General features: G+C 39.5%; 2 protein-coding genes across 3 annotated transcripts; both read left to right on the top strand.

The window, feature by feature from the left end:
* Positions 1-363: 363 nt before the first annotated feature.
* LOC124344067 (neuroglobin-1-like) lies at positions 364-8,323 on the top strand. Of its 2 annotated transcripts, none has more exons than XM_046797463.1 (6): positions 364-734; positions 958-1,157; positions 1,271-1,321; positions 6,343-6,447; positions 6,982-7,102; positions 7,812-8,323. In XM_046797463.1, exons 2-6 carry the CDS (start codon positions 964-966, stop codon positions 8,028-8,030), a joined length of 690 nt encoding a protein of 229 aa, XP_046653419.1. In that variant the 5' UTR covers positions 364-734; positions 958-963; the 3' UTR covers positions 8,031-8,323. The 2 variants fall into 2 exon arrangements, with proteins under 2 accessions (XP_046653419.1, XP_046653418.1); XM_046797462.1 differs by having other exon boundaries at positions 952-1,157.
* A 6,418-nt stretch (positions 8,324-14,741) lies between these two features.
* On the top strand, positions 14,742-20,486 carry LOC124344496 (rab3 GTPase-activating protein non-catalytic subunit-like). The gene is made up of 20 exons (XM_046798051.1): positions 14,742-14,897; positions 15,218-15,397; positions 15,473-15,554; positions 15,622-15,745; positions 15,811-15,994; positions 16,077-16,413; positions 16,488-16,723; positions 16,783-16,987; positions 17,048-17,170; positions 17,232-17,601; positions 17,672-18,080; positions 18,145-18,299; positions 18,367-18,625; positions 18,688-18,876; positions 18,949-18,989; positions 19,058-19,190; positions 19,253-19,434; positions 19,505-19,726; positions 19,784-19,912; positions 19,980-20,486. Exons 1-20 carry the CDS (start codon positions 14,813-14,815, stop codon positions 20,430-20,432), a joined length of 4,098 nt encoding a protein of 1,365 aa, XP_046654007.1. The 5' UTR covers positions 14,742-14,812; the 3' UTR covers positions 20,433-20,486.
* Positions 20,487-20,508: the final 22 nt, after the last annotated feature.

The raw sequence follows: 20,508 nt of genomic DNA, 5'->3' as shown, positions 1-20,508 counted from the left end.
CTCTCTCTCCATGCCCTGCGATCGTTCCTTTATAATCCCCTTCAATCACATTATGCTATCGCGTACACCTTATACACAATTACGCTCTAATGCGATCAAAAACGTCCCCTTAACTTGATTCCCAGCAGAGTTAATCTAGATATCCGGCGTTATTTAGTGCAGTCGATGATCTCTACTTTGGACTAGCTACTATATACGCATCCAGCGGAGGCGACGAAGTATATTTTTTAGTTACAGCAGTCTCCGCCGGCGCCGGGCGGCGTACGCGCAGACTCGCCAATTTCTCTCCGCCTCGCCGCCACACACACGATAGAAAGAGACGGGGGGCCGAGGAAGAAATAGTAGTAGTATTTGAACCGGGTTTTGTCGTCACAAATCGTCTGTAGTGCGAGAGCGTCGAGCTGACAAACACACACACACACAAACTTGCAGCAGTGACTCAATAGCATAGCGACAGACAAGGAAAAAGTTTGGCTCTGCTAGCCCGCACCCGCTCGCCCGCACCCGCACCCTCAATTCGTGGCCTACAGCGAGTTGCGTGTACTGTAAACAGGCACTTAACTAGATTAAAGAAAGCATAGAACGTATATATACTAGGGGAAGAAAAGAGAGCTAGCTAAGAAGATCAAACATCCTCTCATCCGCTTCACCTTTCGCTAGTTTGTTTATCTGTTCCAGGCATCGCTGCTGCCCTTTGTTCGCCCACCTCTACAGATTACCGTCTTTTCCGTCAGGTGAGTGCCGAACAGAGTTGAACATTTATGTTGTCGTGTTTATAGATTTGGATACAGCATTCAAAATCGACCGAACGTGAGGTTTGCCATTACCCCGTGCCAACCAGAGCCGAAAAAGATTTTGAGTCTCTCTACCTGATGTTTGTCTGTTTGTATGAAATTTAATCAAGCGGAAAACAATAACCATCCGCCTGAATGATTTGTTCTCATTGCATAGAAATAGGCGAGGATGGGCAACGCTCACGTCACTCACGGCGGCAACGGCAAGAATAAAACGGCCAACGGCAAAGATGAAGTGAGGAACGGCGGTGATAGGATCTTCGCTGCACTCCCCGATTCAACGGCTTTTCCGCCTGCCAAAAAGGCGATGGCTTCCGTCGCCGACTTGACGGATCTTCAGAAGACGCTGCTTCAAGAGAGCTGGTAAAGTCAACAAATCACTGGCCGCTTTGTTATAGAGCGATAAATGTGTGGCTATAATTAACCCGCTTCTTCTTCTTGTTTTTCTCTCTCTCACCGTTTTTCCGCGCCACCAGGAAGCGGCTCGAAAAGGATATCGCCCAAGTTGGCATCATCATGTTTATCAAGTGAGTTTGGCCAATTTCGTTCATTAACGTTTTTTTCTTTATTGTTTTTTTTTTAGGGGGGGGGCTTGATTAATCACACGGCTGCGCTCTATATTTTTTTAGTTTAGTGGGCAATTTAGTATCCCTTTGTCTATATAGTCTTTCCTGTTTTTTATTTTTTTTAACTTGTGCGCTGCCCTTGTTGTTGATACAAAAGGCGGCTGGATGAAAACCTTAATTACGTTTTGGATTATGTTGCCTGTCAAAAGTCAGCGGAGGAAACGCTAATTCGGCGCTTTTTATTTTCTTTTTCTATAATTGACCTTTTTAAAAAGTTTGTGTTCTGTAAATTTGGTTCGACTAATTTGTTCTGTTAAGGTATAGGGTACAGGCTTTTGAGATTCGCGTGTTAATTAGGCCTACGAGGAGCGGGCGCGTAGGTGTATTCCATTAAATTCTAGAAAAAAACTTGGCTGGTATACATCGTAAGTAAAATATCATTTTCCCTGATAAAAATGGAAAACAACACCATTTGCTTAAAGCTGGGTCATGTGACAAGCGCTGGGTTTACGATGGAGAGGAGCATCTGGAGGGGGTGATCTATCGTTCACCTGAAAACGAAGCGTTGCTTTGTTTCGAAATTCAGTCCAGACTGTGAGAAACGAAATGATCCGCTTTTATTGGTACGAGCGTTATCTGTGGAAATAGGAGAGAGCTCGGCCGGCGGCAATAAATGAGTCTTTTTAGTTCCCTGCTACTGTATAATAACTACTGCGCATGTGAGCCCCGCATTTTATAATTGGATGGTAATTGTTAATCAACCGGCAAAAGATCCCCGAGTCTAGAATTCAGCCGTTTGCTCTTTGATCAGTTGTTCTCATTAAGTTTAGATACGAATAGCCTCACGAATAGCAATAATCTTGTTTCCGTCTCACCTACGGTACCTTACATGTGCGTAGAATATGTATATACTGTATATGAAACAAATGCCGTTTTTCCATTGTGATGACAAAGTTCACAGTGAGTTTATTATACTGTGGAATCACACAAATATTTGAGACACAAGACTTGAGCCAGGCCGCCCACCGGGCGTGGCGCAAAAACAATGCAATGCCAAAAACCCTAAAAGAAAAAAAAAAAAATAAATAAAGGGGAAAACGCCAGATCTATATGGTCCGTCGTATTATATCTCTTTGTTCTTTTTTTACCTTACCGAAAACATTTAAAAGAGATTGAAATGAAGAATTGCGATTCGAGGCCTTATATACCCTCTATACTATAAATAGAAATAGAAATAGCGTTGGTTTGTTTTATCTGAGGTCAGCTCAAGTTCAAGAAGAATTCAGATGACTCGCCCCATGCTGATATGTCTGGTGAAATCTGTTGTCACGCTAGATTGGTTTGGCACGTACTTTCTTCTTTGACGTCGATAATAGAAAAATATAGCCGAGTCAAAGGGCGGTCGGATTTCATTCGAAAATGGCGCGCTATTCGCGTCTACAGAAATAACTGGCTAATAAATAAATCGTTACAGTGTTAGCTAGCCGAGTGGTCTAAATTGCTTTTAACTCTTTCGAATCTATACTGAGATATTTGACACGGAGTTGGACTCTCGGGGTCTTAAAAGAAAAAAGGAAAAACCCAAAAGACAACACGCAGACATGTTTTCGCTTTCATTGACCTGTCATATGGTGAAAATTGACCTGTTCCCGTATAACGGGATTGCACTTTAAGTTGGCCGGATCAATCGATTGAAATGACGCGCTCTCGTCGAGACGTAAACATTCTCTTGGCGCACTTGAATAGAATAAGAGTATAACTATTGCGTCGCCCATCCACCGGCACCTCCGCCTGACAACTTCCTCTCCAACTTGCTCTTTCTTTTTTTGTTATTCCGCTTATTCTTCACGCTATTGATTCTCTCAAGTGGTGTCATTAAAGACAGGTTCCAATATAGTAGTCAACGTTTGCACACTGGCCACCAAGAACCACCACCATTCCACCATAGGATAAATGATCTTTTTTTTTCTAGTAAATAAACGGGGCTTTAGAAACGTTTATCTATGTGGGTTTTATTTGTGGATGTGGTTAATGGGCGGGGAGAAAGAAAAAAAAAAAGACTGGAGAAGCACGAACCCGAGTTCTCTTTATCGATTACGACATTATATATTAGAGCCGGGTCAAACAGGCCTTTAGTCATTTTTCATCGTCAGTTACAAAGGCTCCGTATAATGGCATTCCCCAATTCATTTCTCTTCTTTTTTTTCACATTCTTCTCTATTAAATATTGCGTGAGAGATGGTAAAAACTATCAGGATTATTTATCTGGAAAAAGCTCCATGATGAACGACCCGAACGACTCCAATCTCTCTCTCTCTCCGTCTCCCGTGCATGAATAAAGTTTCACCGGCTAATAATATATCAGATTTTTTTTTTTTTTTCAATTCATCTGGACCAGGATGTCGTTTGATTAATTTATTACCAGCGTTTTTTTTATTATTATTTTTTATTAGTGCTAAGGGTGACGCGATTAAAGAGCCGCCCCTATCTGACATTTTCTCAGACAGCCAGCTTTCGTGATCTGTCATTCCGAAACGGAAACGCGAAGGGCGTACGGACGCCTATGTATATAGCTAGAGGCTCTAATAAGACTCTCCGCCGCCGTCCGCCCACACCCTTGTTTTGCCCAATCGATGGCCTTAGTTATGGAGAGCGCAGACAGAAAAAGGGGAAACACCTTGACTCAGAGACTCACTTTCGAATCTTATACATGTGTACGCGATTAGATCTGGCTTCATTATTGTAAAAAGGGTGCCTTACTAAATTTTTCAAAAATTTAATTTGCGCGCCCTTTTGATTTACTCCCGAGCTCCAAATGCATTCAAGGAAATTGCCGAATCCTGTTGCATCACGCAGCAGGGGAGGGATAAAAGGGAAGTTTCAAGCAACTTCCTTTCATCGCAACAAAAACTAAGTCTGATTGTGTCGTCACCTGGCACTTCTTTTGTGACAGCAGCAGCACTTTGTCGGGAAAAATTAAATTTCAATGGGAATAATATAGCAGTTATAGCACGTAGCGGACGAAAAAGATTGAAGTTTGTTATACATCGCCGAGCACTGTTGGCAATTTGGAAACTCAATTTCGTATTATAACACTCTGAAATTAAAATAACGGGGTACAAGTCCAACATTTACATTTTTAAGCGGAACGTCAACTTATGACATTCTGGAGCCCTTGAGGCGTAGATGCAGGACCTGCTGGGCTTGAACAATTTTTTTAGAACTGCTGTTAATTTTTTTTTAAAATCAAAACTGATCGATGAATTCTAGCTAAAACCGTGGCTTCGTTATAAAAAGCCTCTCTCTCTCACAGACTCAATAGATTCTTAATCAAGAAACTTTTCCATCCTGAATTTCACGTCATTGGCAATCACTGCATTGTTGATGTGTACACTTAACGTGGGAGGAAGTTTCGATTCATTAAGTCGCGATATCATTTGTATATATTATAAGGCCAAGAAAATTGGAATTGCCGTTGCCAGAATTGAAATGCGAGGGAAATCCATAAGGAAATAAGACTGCTGTCGAGTCCTATTCTGTCTGTTTTTTATATATTTTGATATGCCATTACATCTTTCATCTTTTTTTTTTTCGGCCGTCTTATCTTATCGCTCACCTTTGTTTTTTAACATCATAGCTATAGTCGCTCGCTTTTATGCCTTCACTGAAATCTGCGCTGCTCCCACATATTATATTACGATTGTGAAACAAGAAATTGGAAGCATTAAAATTGCAAGTTGCCATGAATCGTTTATTTTCTTTCGGCCCGATGCGAGGCAGACAGCTTACGCAGATAAAGAATAAGTGGGTTCAAGTAAATAGCCGAGGCAATAAAACAAACCTGGGATCTATTCCAATTTCCAGCGCTCGTACAGATCGATTTCTGTTCGAGAGAAAAAGCGCCCGGCGTACGACATTGACAGGAGTCCAAAAGACTTTTTTATTTTTCGCTTTCTCTGCATTTTGTATAGGTTATCCTACGCACAGTATACACACACACACCGGCAAGTTCAAGGGTTTCAACCTTGCGAGTCAGCCAGAGGTGATTCGAGGAAGTTGAGAAACTCTTCCGAAAAATGGACAGGGAAAAAAAGGAAGCGGAGAAAAGATCTTATGGTATACAATAAAAGAGATTGACTGTTACTGGGCTGTTATCTCGTCTACTATATAGTATATCGCATTCGATATCAGCCGAAGCAATAACTTGAAACCAGTCTATATGTAGGTATACAGTACACATATATAATAAATACACACGCTCGCACAAATATCTGAATCCTATGTATTACATAAATATGTATTATGTATTATATAGACTTAGACGCGCTATCAGGATGAATGTACACGTCATTCGATCTATTGGCCTGATGAGAAATGCCGAGCCGGGGCTTCAATATAACCTCTTTATTTCTTTCTGCTTTGATGGCCCGCGATTTCCTAGTTCTTTTATTAATGGCCCATGCACGCCGGCGGTACCAACATATAAGTCGATAAGATATCGGCTAACAGATGTTCAACTTATGCTGTGCGCTGTGATAACGCGATAACAAACGCGCTGCTGCTTCAATAACAAACTTCCAAAGGAGAAATGAAGAAGCAGACGTTGATCGATAGATTCACTATATTCGATATCCTCTCACCGCGACTTCAGCATATCCCCCCTCCCCACGACGACAACATTTAAGAAAAAAAAATAAACTTTGATCCTTTCTAAAGCTCTAACTCGGTCTAGACGATAACTGATCGAATTTATGGACTTTGTAGAAAAAGCAGGTGCCAACATCGTTCGAGAAAGACTAGAACAAATCCTCCTGTAGCATCTGTTCTATTTCCATAAGGTTTTTCCCCCAGACGAATTTATCATTGTTATTGAAAAAAAAAGGAAAAAAAACTTTGACGTGAGATGTCGATGATTTGCTATAAATAACCCAATAACGTCTCATTTTGTTCTCTTTGTTTTTTTTTTGTGTTTGTTTTTTCAGTTTGTTCGAAACCCATCCAGACATGCAGTCGGTCTTCTTGCCGTTTACGGGTGTCGTCCTCGATGACCTGAAGAAAAGCAAGTTGCTTTCGGAACACGCTCTCAGGTACACAACATTTAAAACATTAAAAAAAGGAGATATAATGAGAAAGAATCGATTAATCATTCATGAAGGACAGCACTGCTGCGCTGGTCCTTATTTCTGGCGTAAACAAATAATTACTTGTTAGAAACTCTATATAGCTAATAGAGCTCGACTGCCTTCCGCCAACTGAATTTTCCTAGGTGATGGCATTTGGCAGCAGTCACACACGATCTACATTCTACACACGACGTGCTTTGAATAACATCGTTATAAAATTAGATATGTATAATAGTGCTGGCGCAACTTTTGTTTGAACTTGGTTCAATTCTCTCTCTCTCACCCCAGCACTCAATTGCGAACCCTTTCAATTGTTAATGGGCTCCGAGAACAATCTTATAGCCAGCAGCAAGATCTTGGCGTGCCATAGTCGTTAGGTATAACTATATAATGCATAGTTTTTTACTTTCTTGTAAAAAAAGTTCACGCGACTCACGGCGCTCAAACTTTTTTTTATTTCTTCATAATTTTTGATTTGACTTTTTTTTTCGACGACAGAGTCATGGGGGCCGTACAACGGGCAGTCCATCGTCTACAGGAACCCGAAAAGTTACACGCCTTCCTCTCCGAACTCGGGCGAAAACACGAAAAAAATGGAGCCAAACTTGAGTACATTGACGTGAGTTTCATCGATCATCATTTCTTTCTTGTTTGTACTTACTTTAATATACCCAGCAATAGCGTCTGCGGTTGTAGTCATAAATCATTAAGGCCATATAAGCAATCGACAAACTCCTTCTTGTCCGTCTTGAACTCTTGATCCCCGGCCGGGACGTTTGCCAGACATGTATGGATTGAATGTGCAAAAACTTACTTTACCGACCGATAAGCTCTTTTCCCTTTTTTGCTTTATCCTTCGTGATTATTTTTTTTTTTTTTATTTAGGGTACGCTGTCAGGAATGATGTCGTCCGTAAATTTTTAATTAGTACAAATGACTATGAAATTGGTATGACGTTGAGTTATGTAGACGGCTATAGAATATTATAATTAGCTTTCCCAACCAAAAAATTGACTTCTTGGACTTGGGACTCTTTCTAAGAATTGTTTTAGCTAGATTACATTTGATGGGAAAACAAGGTGGGTGCCAGAAGTAGTGTTGCCGGGTTTGCGATGTATTTGTGTAGACGCTCGAGTTATTATCTCGACATTGACTAATAATACCAGCTCGTCCTGACGGCTGCTGCTGTTTCTTAATCGCTAATTTTTGTTTTGACTCAGTTTCTTTTAGATTTTTTCTCTCTCTTGTTGCTTGGTGATAGCTTCTAACGTTTTTTTTTGTTTAATGACTTGTAACCTTATTAACTTGGCTCTTATTTTTGTGCGCAGTACATTGGACCGCAGTTCTTGTGCGCCATCCGCCCGATTCTTGGAGACGACTGGACGTTGGAAACTGAGAAAGCCTGGACTTTGCTGCTCGACTACATGACCGCCACCATGAAAGAGTCCCTTGTGGAAGCGAGAAACGCTTCCGCCGCAGAGTCATCGAAGCCACTGACTCTTCCGCCTTCGTCATCGTCTTCGTTATCGGCAGCCACGGATGACTGAGATTCTTCTGTCATTCTGAGAAAGAAAGAAAGACAGAACCATCACCGAGAACCAGCACACATCGTTCTAAATGATCGCTCTAGGAAATAATTGCAACTGGGTTGTATGTGTATACGCGGCGTATGAGAATTGGGTACATAGACACAAAAAAATGCGGATGAGGAGAGAGAGAGAGAAGCGCTCGGGATTGGCGGCCATTGGCGGATTGGCTATTGTCCAAACAAGAGAATTTCATAATGTTTTCCCGATGTTCAATTCCTTGTTGTCCTTCGATATATAGCTCAAAAGAAAAAGAAAAAAAAAATTGGAAAATTCACTATATGAATGTGATATAAATAAAGAGCTAGTTTAGTTTACATAAAAACAAAATGTTTAGGACCACTCGTCCTCGTCTGTACGGTGTTGACGTATTTTAAAACTAATTATGAATGTCCACATCTGTTCTTTCTTTTAACTGTAATAATCCATTATTTGCTTCATTATTAAAAAAGACGCCGTTGGACGCATATTAACCAAGCATTTTATTTTGAACTTATTGACAGCCAACGTATACCATCATCGACATCAAAAAAGTTGTTCAAGTATATACAGCATATTCCAGTCTATCAAATACTTGCCTACAAATTTGCTTTCCTTAATACTAATATATATGATGTCAGTTTCAGAAAGATATGGCCATATATACATTGCTGAAAATTGGATCTTGTATATGCGCAAATTTTTTTAGATCATATCCTATATATAATACTTCATTGACGAGTGCAACGAACTGACAGGGTAAAAAACATTGGGTAATAGAACGAGGTGAGGCAGCACATCAGTGTTCACTTGTTAGGCAGCCTAGTGAGTGGAAAGGGAACAGGAATTCGTCGTGTGTATCGATTTTTCCCACAATGATCCTCGCTTGTCTATACACACCGCCGGAGATTCGTTCCCCCTGTTTTTGGCACTGGATCAAGTTGTTACGCATTCACTGCCGCTCTATCTAGCTCTCCTCCTCGCCTTATTCCCTCGACTTAAAATGTAATTGATTGCGCAAACGTATACACGTATACAGCGCAACGCATATGTAACAAGAGAAAATGTAAGAGCCAACGGCCCTTGAAAGCGACGCCCTAAAGAAGCGAAGTGATTTATTTATTTGGCGACAACTCAGACCCCCTCCAGTCCGCCGCGTCATCCTTATACTGGATGTAGTGGCAGCCAACACACTTTTTCGTGCGGTCATTAACGATGTTATTGGTTTGTTGTTTGTTTACCTCTCACCGAACTTTCTTGGCATGTGTTGAGCATCAATAGGAATGAGTGAACGAATCGATAAGACTCCTCCCAGTTATACTGGAGAGGTTATAGTAATACGGTTTGAGTTTTTTGTTTTGCTGTTTTTCTTCTTCTTCTCCGGAAAGCCACCATCATCTAAAACACTACACACCATTTGCCGCTCCGTCGCGTTATAATCGAAGTGACATTGGCAAACCTGCTGGCGTGTAAATCGGCTTCGCCTTCCGTCTCTATTCATGAAGCCCCATTTGAATGGCTGTCATCTTCAGCGGCGGCTGACCTGTCAGAATTGTCTCGTCGGATGTAGCTGCCTGCTAGGAAGATGAAGCGGAAATCGGTGCACATTGTCACCCAGCCTACCCAGCTGTCCGTCCATTCGATCTTTCCGTAGAATTAATGTGACAAGGAAATGAGAAGTACAGTCGTCGTCGTCCTCCTCTTCTCGTTTTTAAGCCTGAAAAGGAGTAGAAATATATCAATCGATTATACATGAATTTGTGATTATGGATATGGACTATATAGTGTGCTCTGTCATAGGATCAATAAAAAGAGGGGGTGCAGCTTGGGTCGGCTTGGGTGCAGTATATCTTATTTTCAATCTGAAATAATTGCCAGTCTTTTATTGCCGCATTTTAATAGTTATGGCGAATCAAAGGCTAAGAAATAGGAAATAGCAGAAAAAATTTTTTTTTTCGTCGATATTGCCTTCTTGTTAATTAGTTTAGGCGTGCGGTATACGGTTGCTGTGGTTCGGTGTTTTGAAATTCAATTGGATGTCTTCGCTATTACCGCACATTGTCTGGTGCACTCTCAGCACGGCAATAACACAGTACTACGTGGAGTAGTGGAGTGATTGGAGAGCAGAGACATGCATAACACCCAACAACCTTGCACATCAGCGTGGGCTGTATGGAATTCGTAATCACGTAAACACATTCAAAATGTATAAAGGAGACGCTTATTATTGCGTGAGGAAGTAGCAGAATCAAATTGTCATATTCATGCGATCCTACATGCAATCAACATCCATACAAATATTTTTAGTGGGTTGGATGCATTGCGTAGCAGAATGTTTCACATCAACTGAAGTTCTCCAACCTACATGCCTGGCAATAAAGTCGATCGACTGATTCCGTACAAATTTGCCGCGCTTTTCGCTAATGCTTCGTATGTATATCCCACTGCAAGAAATGAAACTATTGAAGAAGTCAATATTGAGACGTATCGTGAAAGACATGATTCAAATCAATCATGTTTCAGCTTCGCAAAGAAACCACTCTATCCATCAATCCGGCCTTCTTGGCTTCGTCACAGCCCTCCGTACTAATTCCGTACTACTATTTCTCGGAAATTCTGTGGTGCACTTCGTTTTTTATTACCTTTATAGATCGTTATATGTTCCTGTATACGGCCCTATATCAGGTCTAAAAATCCATACGGGGAGGTGCAATAATGCTGCATTAAAAACAATACATTAAAGAGAAATAATACCTTATATAGTACTACTAATACGAAAGTATAAGTAAGCTTTCAAGTTTCGTTTTCTTTATGGATGCAATAATGGCATCTTATTGTATACAAGACTAGATCTGCAACTTGAAGGTATATAAGCAGTATTGGTCGCTTTTTTAATAGGTAGTAGTTTCCCATATTGTCACTTATTCAATCGACCGCCTTGCACAATATAACCTTCCATAACTTTGTCAATAACCTAAGCGCTGTTGCTGCACAAGAGGCTTAGTATATGTAGGCCTATTTAAGTTTGGCAGTGATCTTGAAGGAAGAGTATAAGAAATCGACTGCATTAATAATGAACAAAAAAATTGGTTTAACCCTAGCAAGATTCCCTAGTCAATTCGTAGTAATCCATTATTTAGTCCACTGCATAAAATATTGACTCCTTTTTTTTTTACATACACGTGCATACCCTTACTTATACGCACAGAAAACTGAGAAAAGTCACGACGGAAAATTTCCCAGAAACGATGAGTGGATTAGATTTTGCTTCCAGCAAACTTCGGAAAGAGTTTTTCCAATATCCAACACCCTTAATAATTTTTTTTTGTCTTCTATCGTTTTAGATAGAATTCACGACGTGAGAGTGTGAGTTCAATTTCAATTCATTATACACGTGTGTCTCATTACTATATGGCGTTCTGGAGCGGCGGCAGCGCAACGTAGCCTATATAAAACACACGACGAACGTGTATAATCCGAAAATTGATTAAATCGATCGTCAGATCGTCATTAGGGTTTTTTTTTTTACCTTTTACGATGATGGGTGTCGTTCGAGATAGGAATAACTATATGTGAAAAGAAAAAAATTTGATTCAAGAACACGCTGTCTAAATTACCGGAAAAACCCAAACAATGTGATTGAATTAGGTTTTTTCAAGGGTTTTTTTAAAGTGACGACGATGTAGACCATCAGCAACATCACTGTGTACGCATAATGAAGAGGCACGTTCTTCTTTTTTAACTCTCGTCGACGACAAGTGCAATCTCCTTCAAGGAACACGACCCATGTTGGGAAGTTACCATATAGGCCTATTGACCCAAATAACTGAAGAGTTGCGAGAAGTGGAGAAGTGTCTTCAATGGGTTAAGTCTTTGAAGGATCGTATTATTTTAGCCTGTGTAGGGCATCTCTTGACTCGGTAGTAAAACGCTCAATTACGTCAATGTTCTGTTCGAGCCTATGAGACGTATGCATCGTCTGATTTATGGCTTATACTGCTGTATATGTTACTTAGCCGTTAGCGCTCATAATAGACCAAACAAACGGGCATGTGCCCAGCCGGAGGACATCAATCATTAGAACGTAATTTCAAAAGAGAATTCCAGGGAAACTTTAAAGATCTCGTGCGATTTCAGGGTTTACATAAACTCTGCCGAAAGCTTCTATTTCAGTTTGAGTATTTTATGAAAGTAACCTTTCATCTCCGCAGGCCCTTTTATATGGAACGCCATAGGGACAAAAAATTAACTGCTCCAAAGTAAGCATTAATTTAGTGCTCTCCAATAATAAGTGCTCAAAATTTAGTGCTCTCTCGCATCCGCCCTCTAGCGGGCGATTCAAATTATTTTGCTATCAATGAAAGTATTGACAATTGAATATCGATTAAAATCTAATTTTCGAATACATCAGCGTCGATCAGCGTCTTGCCCCATCACCTCCGCCACCACGCTTCTGTCCTGTGATTTGTATCGTGTCTTTTTATGATTCCATCTTTGTCGTAGTAATCTTCGTGACTAGTTCTTCGTCGATACTTTTTCTTCTTCGCCAGCAGAAGTAACAATATTAGTCCTGGCATGTTCCGATGTTCGGCATCGCCGGAATCCGGAATGGATGGATGACGGATTTCAGGATTCTCGGAAGACATATAAGGGGTTGCCGGGTTGGCAAAGGTGATGAGGCAAGAAAAAGGGCAAGCATTCGAATTTAGAAATCCCATAGTTAAGCTAAATATTGGATTTTAATCGATAGCTTCTAACTCCTCTCACAAGCAGGCGGAGAAACGAACTATTTTGAACCGCCCGCTAGAGGGCGGATGCGAGAGAGCACTAAATTTTGAGCACTTATTATTGGAGAGCACTAAATTAATGCTTACTTTGGAGCAGTTAATTTTTTGTCCCTATGGCGTTCCATACTTTTAATAAGGAAAAGAACTTTGCCATTATAGTTTTCGGTAAAGTTTTTAAAAAATGATGTGGCCCGGACCATTTGATATTTTATGCTCAAAGTTTAGTTTCTTAATTGGAAGGGAAAAGGTTACGGTCGACTCAGTTTAAAAATGAGTAAAAGAGAAATAATTAACTAACGTATGGATGCTGGAGACAAACATATCTCTGCACTATACATCGCACATAAACCATAAAGCTGTTAATCCACACGGTTGGGTGTATAATAAACAAAGGTTACTTTAGTCTTTCACAATTTATCAGATTTATCAGATATTATCAGCAAGTTAGCTACGAGGGGTAGTCAACTCGAAAAAATATCCGTACACCCCCGTATTTTTAATGAAAAAATATGAAAAAATATGAAAAAATATAAAAAATATAAAAAGTTTTAACACGAAATTTTTTTTGGCTTACACAAAAAGGTTGCACTGAACATGTTTAGTACGTGTTTTAGGGTACTGAAAAGGAGAATTTTTGCATTTAATGTAAAAATTTTACACTTAATATGGAGAACACACTTAAATAATTGTAAAATAAGTGTCTTTTAAAACAATTAAGTACTTAAAAAAATTAAGTACTCTTTGGCATTGTACTTAATTTAATTTGCATACTTAATAAATTTTTTAAATAAGTGCCCAATGGTACCTTTTCCTCCTTAATATAACTTTGCACTTTTTCATTATTCTTACTTATTCTGGGGCAACATACTTAATTTTAATTTGCATTCTTAATAAGTTTTTTAAATAAGTGCCCAATGGATTTAAGTACCTTTTCCTCCTTAATAAATTGGAAGTGAAGTTTGAACATTCGGAAAAGTTTCTAAGTCCCAACTCCCGTCTTGTTATACCATAGGATTGTGAAAGAAGTTTTATATCTACAATGGCACAGTGGATGAGTATCCGACTTTTAATGTGGTAGTCACGTGTTCAATTCCGGCCACAGTCTTATTATCAATTATTTTTAAAATAAGTATGTTAAGTAGGAAAAAAATTTATGTAGGCCTACTATAGAAAAATAAGTGGCACGGTAGTAGGCCTATTTAAATTTTTTTAGTGTATAAAATAGTTTAAGTACGTTGATACTATTCAGTAGGCAAATATTACTCACAAAACAACATACATATACAAAAATATAAGAAATAAAAAAAATATAAAAAATACGAAAAAATATAAAAAATACGGAAAAATATAAAAAATACGGAAAAATATATTTTTATTTAAATATTCGTACACCCAAATCATGAGTTGACTACCCCTCGGTTAGCTAAAAGTTCTCTCATTCAAGATTCATCTACACATTTCATGAGGCAGACTGTATCTACTCCAAACTCCACAAATATTAGCAAAAATTTTCAGTTATTTATCAGGATAAAGGTACATAGTTGAAAGACGTTTAATAATAAAGTAATAAACCTCCTGTTGATCTAATTTCCGTACTTCACATAACAAGTTTAATAGAAAACAAAATTCTGGTTGTAACGTCCCACTTCCGTCCCACTCCCACATCGTCAGAGCTACCGCCACTGCCCACTAGCCCACTATATTAAAAAAAAAGTACTTGAAAAATAAGTTAATGGCGTTCAACGTCCGACAAAATCTTAAATCTTATCAATTACGTATTTAACACATTTAACAGCTCAATTGGCTTAATGCTTAGGAGATCAAACAGAAACAAGATTTAATCAACAACCAATTTTATAAAATATGAAATTACTAAATTAGATACACTTTAAAAATGAAGACAATGTCAAATCAGCTGTTTCGAACAGCTGTTCGATGTAAACAATACTTCACCATTATTGTCACTCTATAACAGACATGTCTTGTGAAATTAAGTTTCATTCTTCGATTAACGAATTGGTTAAAATTAAACGAATTCTTTTCCCTAACGAAGAAGCTGAAGGTAATTTCTACTTTTGAGTGGTGTCACAAACTATTGACATTGATTTTTATTGTACTAGCCCTATCTACATTGCACAGTCGTTGCTGACAAGTTTCTTTACGTTAAGCGAAGTTCATTGCAAGCACTTTTATTTTGCATTGGTGGATAACACAGCTAAGCTTAATATTTAACTTAAAGAATGATAAAGAAATCAAACAGACATTTTAACTTAGTTCATATGCCACAAATACAAGATAGTGCCAAAAAAATGAGCAGAACACAAAGAAACTGTAGCCACAACGATATATGTAAATTACATTGATGAAATTTAAATCTTGCAGACAATGATGGTGAAAGCTGGTCTGATGAAGCGTGGTCATGGAAAACTGATTTTGATGATGCAAGTGACAAAAATGAAGATAAAATTTCTACTGATTGGATTCAATCTTGCCTAATTTCAACCTCTCATCAGTTTGAAGTTCTTGTGATTGCCCATCAAGATCGATATGTTGTGTTATCTTGTAAGATTTATTAAATTTTAGTATAAAAAAATGTCTTGTAATGAAATTATAAAATATTTTGTATCACTTGTACAGCAAAGTGGGAAAGGAAGAATGAGAAAGAAGTTCGCAAATACTATGTCACTTACCCAACATCAACCACTTCAGATGGAGTTGGGTATATATAATTAATATCTAAATAAGTTCAAATTTATCCAACTAAATCTTAATTCTTTCAAATTCAGTGAAACCATTACTTCAGTGCTGTGTGTACCAATCAAATCCTTGCAAAAAAGCAGCCAAGGAATGCCTGATTGGATCTGTGTTATTCTAGGATTTAATACGGGATTTGTGAGAATGTATACAGTGGTAACGTTGGATACTTACTTTTGTACTTGTTCCGGATTGTTTTCTTAAATTCTATGTTAATTTAGAATGGAGAACTGTTGATGACTGAAGTATTCCATGATGAACCCGTTCATCACCTTAAATTTCACTGTTCAGTTGTCAATCCCGCGAAACAGGAGCTCACGGTTTTGTACCAGAAAACTTTGATCATCATAGAGGGTTTAGGTCTTTTGAATTCATTAAGAGCGTGCCGGAGTTATATAGCCAAAGGTTGTCGAATATTCATTTTGATTACTGTAGTACTTCGAGCTGTCATGTATTGCTTATTTCTTTATTCTTAATTAATTTTTAGGTCGTGCCCTCTACGGATCGGGCGATTTGCATTCTCAACATCCACCACTGCACTACAAAAAGCTCGGTTTGCAAGAACAGAGCAGGACAAATGATTGTTTCGTCCTCGGCACCAACGCGCCAACACAGTTTGATCATCTCATAGCAGCTTCCGTTGCAGGAGGGTTTCAAGCCCGCTATAATAATTCCCCTCCAGTAGCTACTGGAATTCTTTCCTTAGGAAGCCTACCGTATTGTGCATGGCACTATGCTGTTGAGGGTTCGGCTGCCCCACTGCTATCTGACGTTGCTTACGCTTTAGCCAGTAAAGTAACTTCCAAAATATTTTCCAAAACAAGGTCTGCCATCACACACTATTCGGCTACGAAACAGTCCTAAAATTTAAAATTTTGTTTTCCTCAAATTTTCTTAGCGGGTGGTTAGGTTGGGGTGGAGGAGCCGCTGATACTGCACCACCAAAACCTAAAGACAAGCAAGTAGCTGAACCTGCTACCCCCGTTTACCCGAGATATGGTCTTGCAGATTCCTTAAGAGAAGCTCTATCAATATCTGTTTCACCGAACGAGAGGTTTGCTGCTGTTACGGACTCTTTGGGAAGAGTAATACTCATTGACCTACCCATGGGAGTCGCAGTGCGCATCTGGAAAGGTAAATATAGGAGCAGATTGATTTTCTCAATTGTATTTACGAATATAGACCTACAATAGGGTATCGAGATGCTCAGTGTGGATGGATAACAGCGTGGGAAGAAGTCGGCCAAATGTCATCTTCTAGCTGTTCAGAAAGAGAGACTACTATTCCGAGGACAGTTTCTTTTCTAGTCATCTATATTACCAAACGAGGCATCGTGGAGATATGGACTCCTCAACAAGGGACTAGAGTTGCCGCGTTTAACTACAGCAAAGGCGCCAAGTAATAATTTGTCATTGGATTCAAACAGTCATAGTTATCCTAACGTGCTTAACCTTTTAGACTTATTTACATGAAAAACGTAACTGTGGGCTCATCGGTTGATAGCGACCAACCACAGTGTTGCCTTTTAAATCCGGATGGAAGAATTGACGAAGTGGCAGTTCCTTTCCATTGCGCTCTCAAGTAAACTTCCGCCTAAAGTCTATTCTTCGTTGAAAAATAATCCGATTTCATTTTTCCATAGAGGCGACAGTAGCCAGAAAGCTCGCGATCTTCACGTTTTGCAACAACTACGCACCGAGCTTCTACACGATGCTAGCGCAACAAGTTTCGATCTTTTGATGGATATCCGTCATGCTAGTATAGTAAATCAAGGGCTAGACTTGCTCCTTGAATGTCGACATTTGGTTGATCCCAATGCGTTTGTCAAATGTCTGGACTCTGTCGTCAGCCAGTATAGCAAAGCGGAAGCCCTTGACGCCGAGAGTCGATTATTGTTGTCTCGATGTCGAATTCTCTCTCGACTGGCACGCCTCTACATTCATTTAAAAGCAATGCAAAGTCTTCCACCGGATTACGATGCTGTCGTCAACGCATCGCATGTTTCTCTTCAGGTACATCAGCTACTAAGTCCAGTTTTCTACATAGTTTACAAAATCGTCAATGTATATCTTTTCTATCAAGGACGTCGCAACTATTCTCCGACTGGACGGAGACGAAATATCGCGGTCGATTCAACGGTGCACTACCCCAACACTACACCCGATTGCTTCTCAGTCGGCGGTCGAGATACATACCTTTCTCTGCGCTTTCGAGTTATCAGTTGGCCACGGCAGTCTAGAAGATTGCGTTCGTGTCAAATCTTCCCTCTCGCGTGACGATCGCCATGCGCTTGGCTATTGGATATGGGGAACTCCATTTTCACGAAACATTGATCTTTTGGACGAATTGGCACTAGTTCTTAAGTCGTCGTCAATTGCCGCTGACGATCTCGTTGCCATGCTAGTAGACTATTGGTTACAACTTAGTTCACCAGCTCTGTCGAATATTCTCCACTTCCACAAACTACTTCGAATTCTCTGCAACTTTGCAGGTTCGTTTTATCTGACAAATGAGCAACTCGAATTGACGCTATAATTTCTTTATATCTATTTCAGGGCCTGAAAACTTCAACAATATCGAGACTCCGTCTCCTTGGTGGCAGAATCTCAAAGATCTACTTTCAAAGAGCTGCAACTTAGAGCAAGCATGTTGCGCCGCACTCGTTGTCCGATCCGTCATGGCTGAATTCGAGAAGCGGAAGATTAATCGGGTAATGGAAGTAATGAAAAGTTACCCGTGGAAACTAACAGGATCAAAATCCTTTTCTTCGTTTATAGTTGAATGACAAGAACGCAGAGGACACCGATGTGAACATGGAGGACTCCATGAACGATTGGGAAGATATGTCGATTGACTTTTGTGCATGGAACGTGCTGTCGAAGCAGCTTGAAGATCTCTCTTTTCTGTCACGATTAATTCGTTATAATCCCGTTCAATTACGTGAAACGCAGAGACGAGATCTAGATTTTCTGGTCGAGGACAAATATTCCGATATCTTGGAATTTTCTCTCGCTTCAATTTTGCAAAAAGGAAGAGGTATAATCGTATTGAATATCGATTGAAAAATTATGTACATCGTTTAAACGTTTAATCTACAGGTGCAATAAGTGAGTTAATAGCTCGTTGGATTACCCAAAATTTACTTGAGGTGAGAACTTTAATTGGACCAACAGAAGAAACAAATGAAAACTCAGATGAATCCATGGCAAATCTCTCGGATGCTGAATTGGCACCCGAAGCCGATAAACTGTCAGTAGGATCTTTAGAAGAAATCGTTGTTATTCAAGGTATAATTTATTCTAAAGTTCACAGTTTAAACCAATTTCTAGTATTAATTAAGTGTTTACTTTGAACCACAGATTTGATCCGAGACCTCAGTCAGCATTTACCTCACAGCACGGTATTTTTTCATCAAATTGATGTAATTCTAATTTGTTAAATTTTTAGTACAAAGTTTTTTTTTCTTAGCAACATGACGTGATTCTGTTGAATGCTGCTGTTGAATACGCAGCCATGTGGATTAGGAATCCCAAGCACATGAAATTACTTCAACGAAGTTTCGAAACTGTTTTGCCTCTTCGTTCACACCTTTTTCGACACGGTACAAGACAAATGATTGGTCATCTGCGTTCGTTAATTAATATAGTACACATTTTGTTACAGGAATCTGTAGAACACTTTGGTCCATGTCGTTCTTACCGATATTCCAAGATTTGGCGATTTTAATGGATAAGACGGGACGATTGCCCAAGAATTTTACTTCTCGGAAAATAAACCTTCCCTCACCAGATCAGGCAGTTCCGTTTTTGGAGATAACTATGAAACTACTGGACACTGCAGTCTCGGTAAAAATTGGGGAAACAAATTTTGGATTTTAATATTCCAAACTTATTAATTTAATTTCTCAACTTTCAGTCTGCCATGTCCGCTGAAATCGAGCCTCCCCCGTTCATTCGATATGACGATATTTGGCCTACATGTGAAGGTGCGACTCCAATGCAAGAAGTAGCCATTCGACATCGCTTGGTCAATATTGATTTGGTGCTGTTGCATCATCAACTGGCCCAAACACTACACCTTGTCGCCAGCTTGGAGATCAAGGGGGTCCATGTTTTCTCCCTTTTCGATCAACGAGTGGTAATATTAAATGTTGCTGCATAAATTAGCAAAAGCTTCATTGCTTATCTTAATTAGGGGAGATTCGCATTTTTCAAAGACCTTCATAGCTATCCGCCACTTCCGTCACAAGAAGCAGACCCAATTGTTGTTCAAAACCGTTTACAATTCCTCAAGCAAGTTATTAGTAAAGCTGTTGAACACATGGTGAGTAGAGGACTAAATTACTACTTTAATCGTCGCATTCATTAAATGCTATTTTCTTGTTAACCAGGAAAACAATCAGAGTTTTGCCCTTGATTATATCAATCAAGCAATAAAACTGGGGTACGAGTGGAGGGTCGATGTCGACGAATTAAGAATTAAGTACGTCGACCTTCTGTATCTCAATCATATGGATCACCTGGCTCACGAAGTACTCGTGTCCATTGGATCCGATGAAAAACTTGTTTCGACACTTCTCGTTGCTGCTGGAAGACGACTCAAGATGTTTTTGAAGCCAAGTGATACTTCAGCTTTGAGTCCGATGACAACTGAGTGGCTATTGAATGGATTCTCCTCAAAAACTGACAGTGTTCGAGAGTTAGAAGCATGTGATCCGATTCCCACCAAAACACTCGCTTTGCTGGTTGAATGCCTTTGCCGAATTCCAAGTGAATGCAATGAGCAGTTCATAGCTAATGAACTACACTCACTCCTAACCACTATGCAGGGTCCCAGCCTTTGAAATGTTTTTCACATATTCCGCTTTTTTAAAACACATCTTGTTGTGGTGTAATGATTTACTTGTTTGCCAGTTTTCA

This window comes from Daphnia pulicaria, chromosome 6 (genome assembly GCF_021234035.1).
Source record: "Daphnia pulicaria isolate SC F1-1A chromosome 6, SC_F0-13Bv2, whole genome shotgun sequence".
NCBI lineage: Eukaryota > Metazoa > Arthropoda > Branchiopoda > Diplostraca > Daphniidae > Daphnia > Daphnia pulicaria.
The sequence above is the reverse complement of the archived record's forward strand: the minus strand, read 5'-3'. Positions and strand labels throughout refer to the sequence as shown.

Coding starts and splice junctions, on each gene's coding strand:
- LOC124344067 (XM_046797463.1), top strand. CDS start 964: ATGGGCAACGCTCACGTCACTCACGGCGGCAACGGCAAGAATAAAACG. Junction 1,158..1,270: donor ACGCTGCTTCAAGAGAGCTG/GTAAAGTCAACA, acceptor CCGCGCCACCAG/GAAGCGGCTCGAAAAGGATA. Junction 6,448..6,981: donor CTTTCGGAACACGCTCTCAG/GTACACAACATT, acceptor TTTCGACGACAG/AGTCATGGGGGCCGTACAAC.
- LOC124344496 (XM_046798051.1), top strand. CDS start 14,813: ATGTCTTGTGAAATTAAGTTTCATTCTTCGATTAACGAATTGGTTAAA. Junction 15,746..15,810: donor TTGTGAGAATGTATACAGTG/GTAACGTTGGAT, acceptor ATGTTAATTTAG/AATGGAGAACTGTTGATGAC. Junction 17,171..17,231: donor CCTTTCCATTGCGCTCTCAA/GTAAACTTCCGC, acceptor ATTTTTCCATAG/AGGCGACAGTAGCCAGAAAG.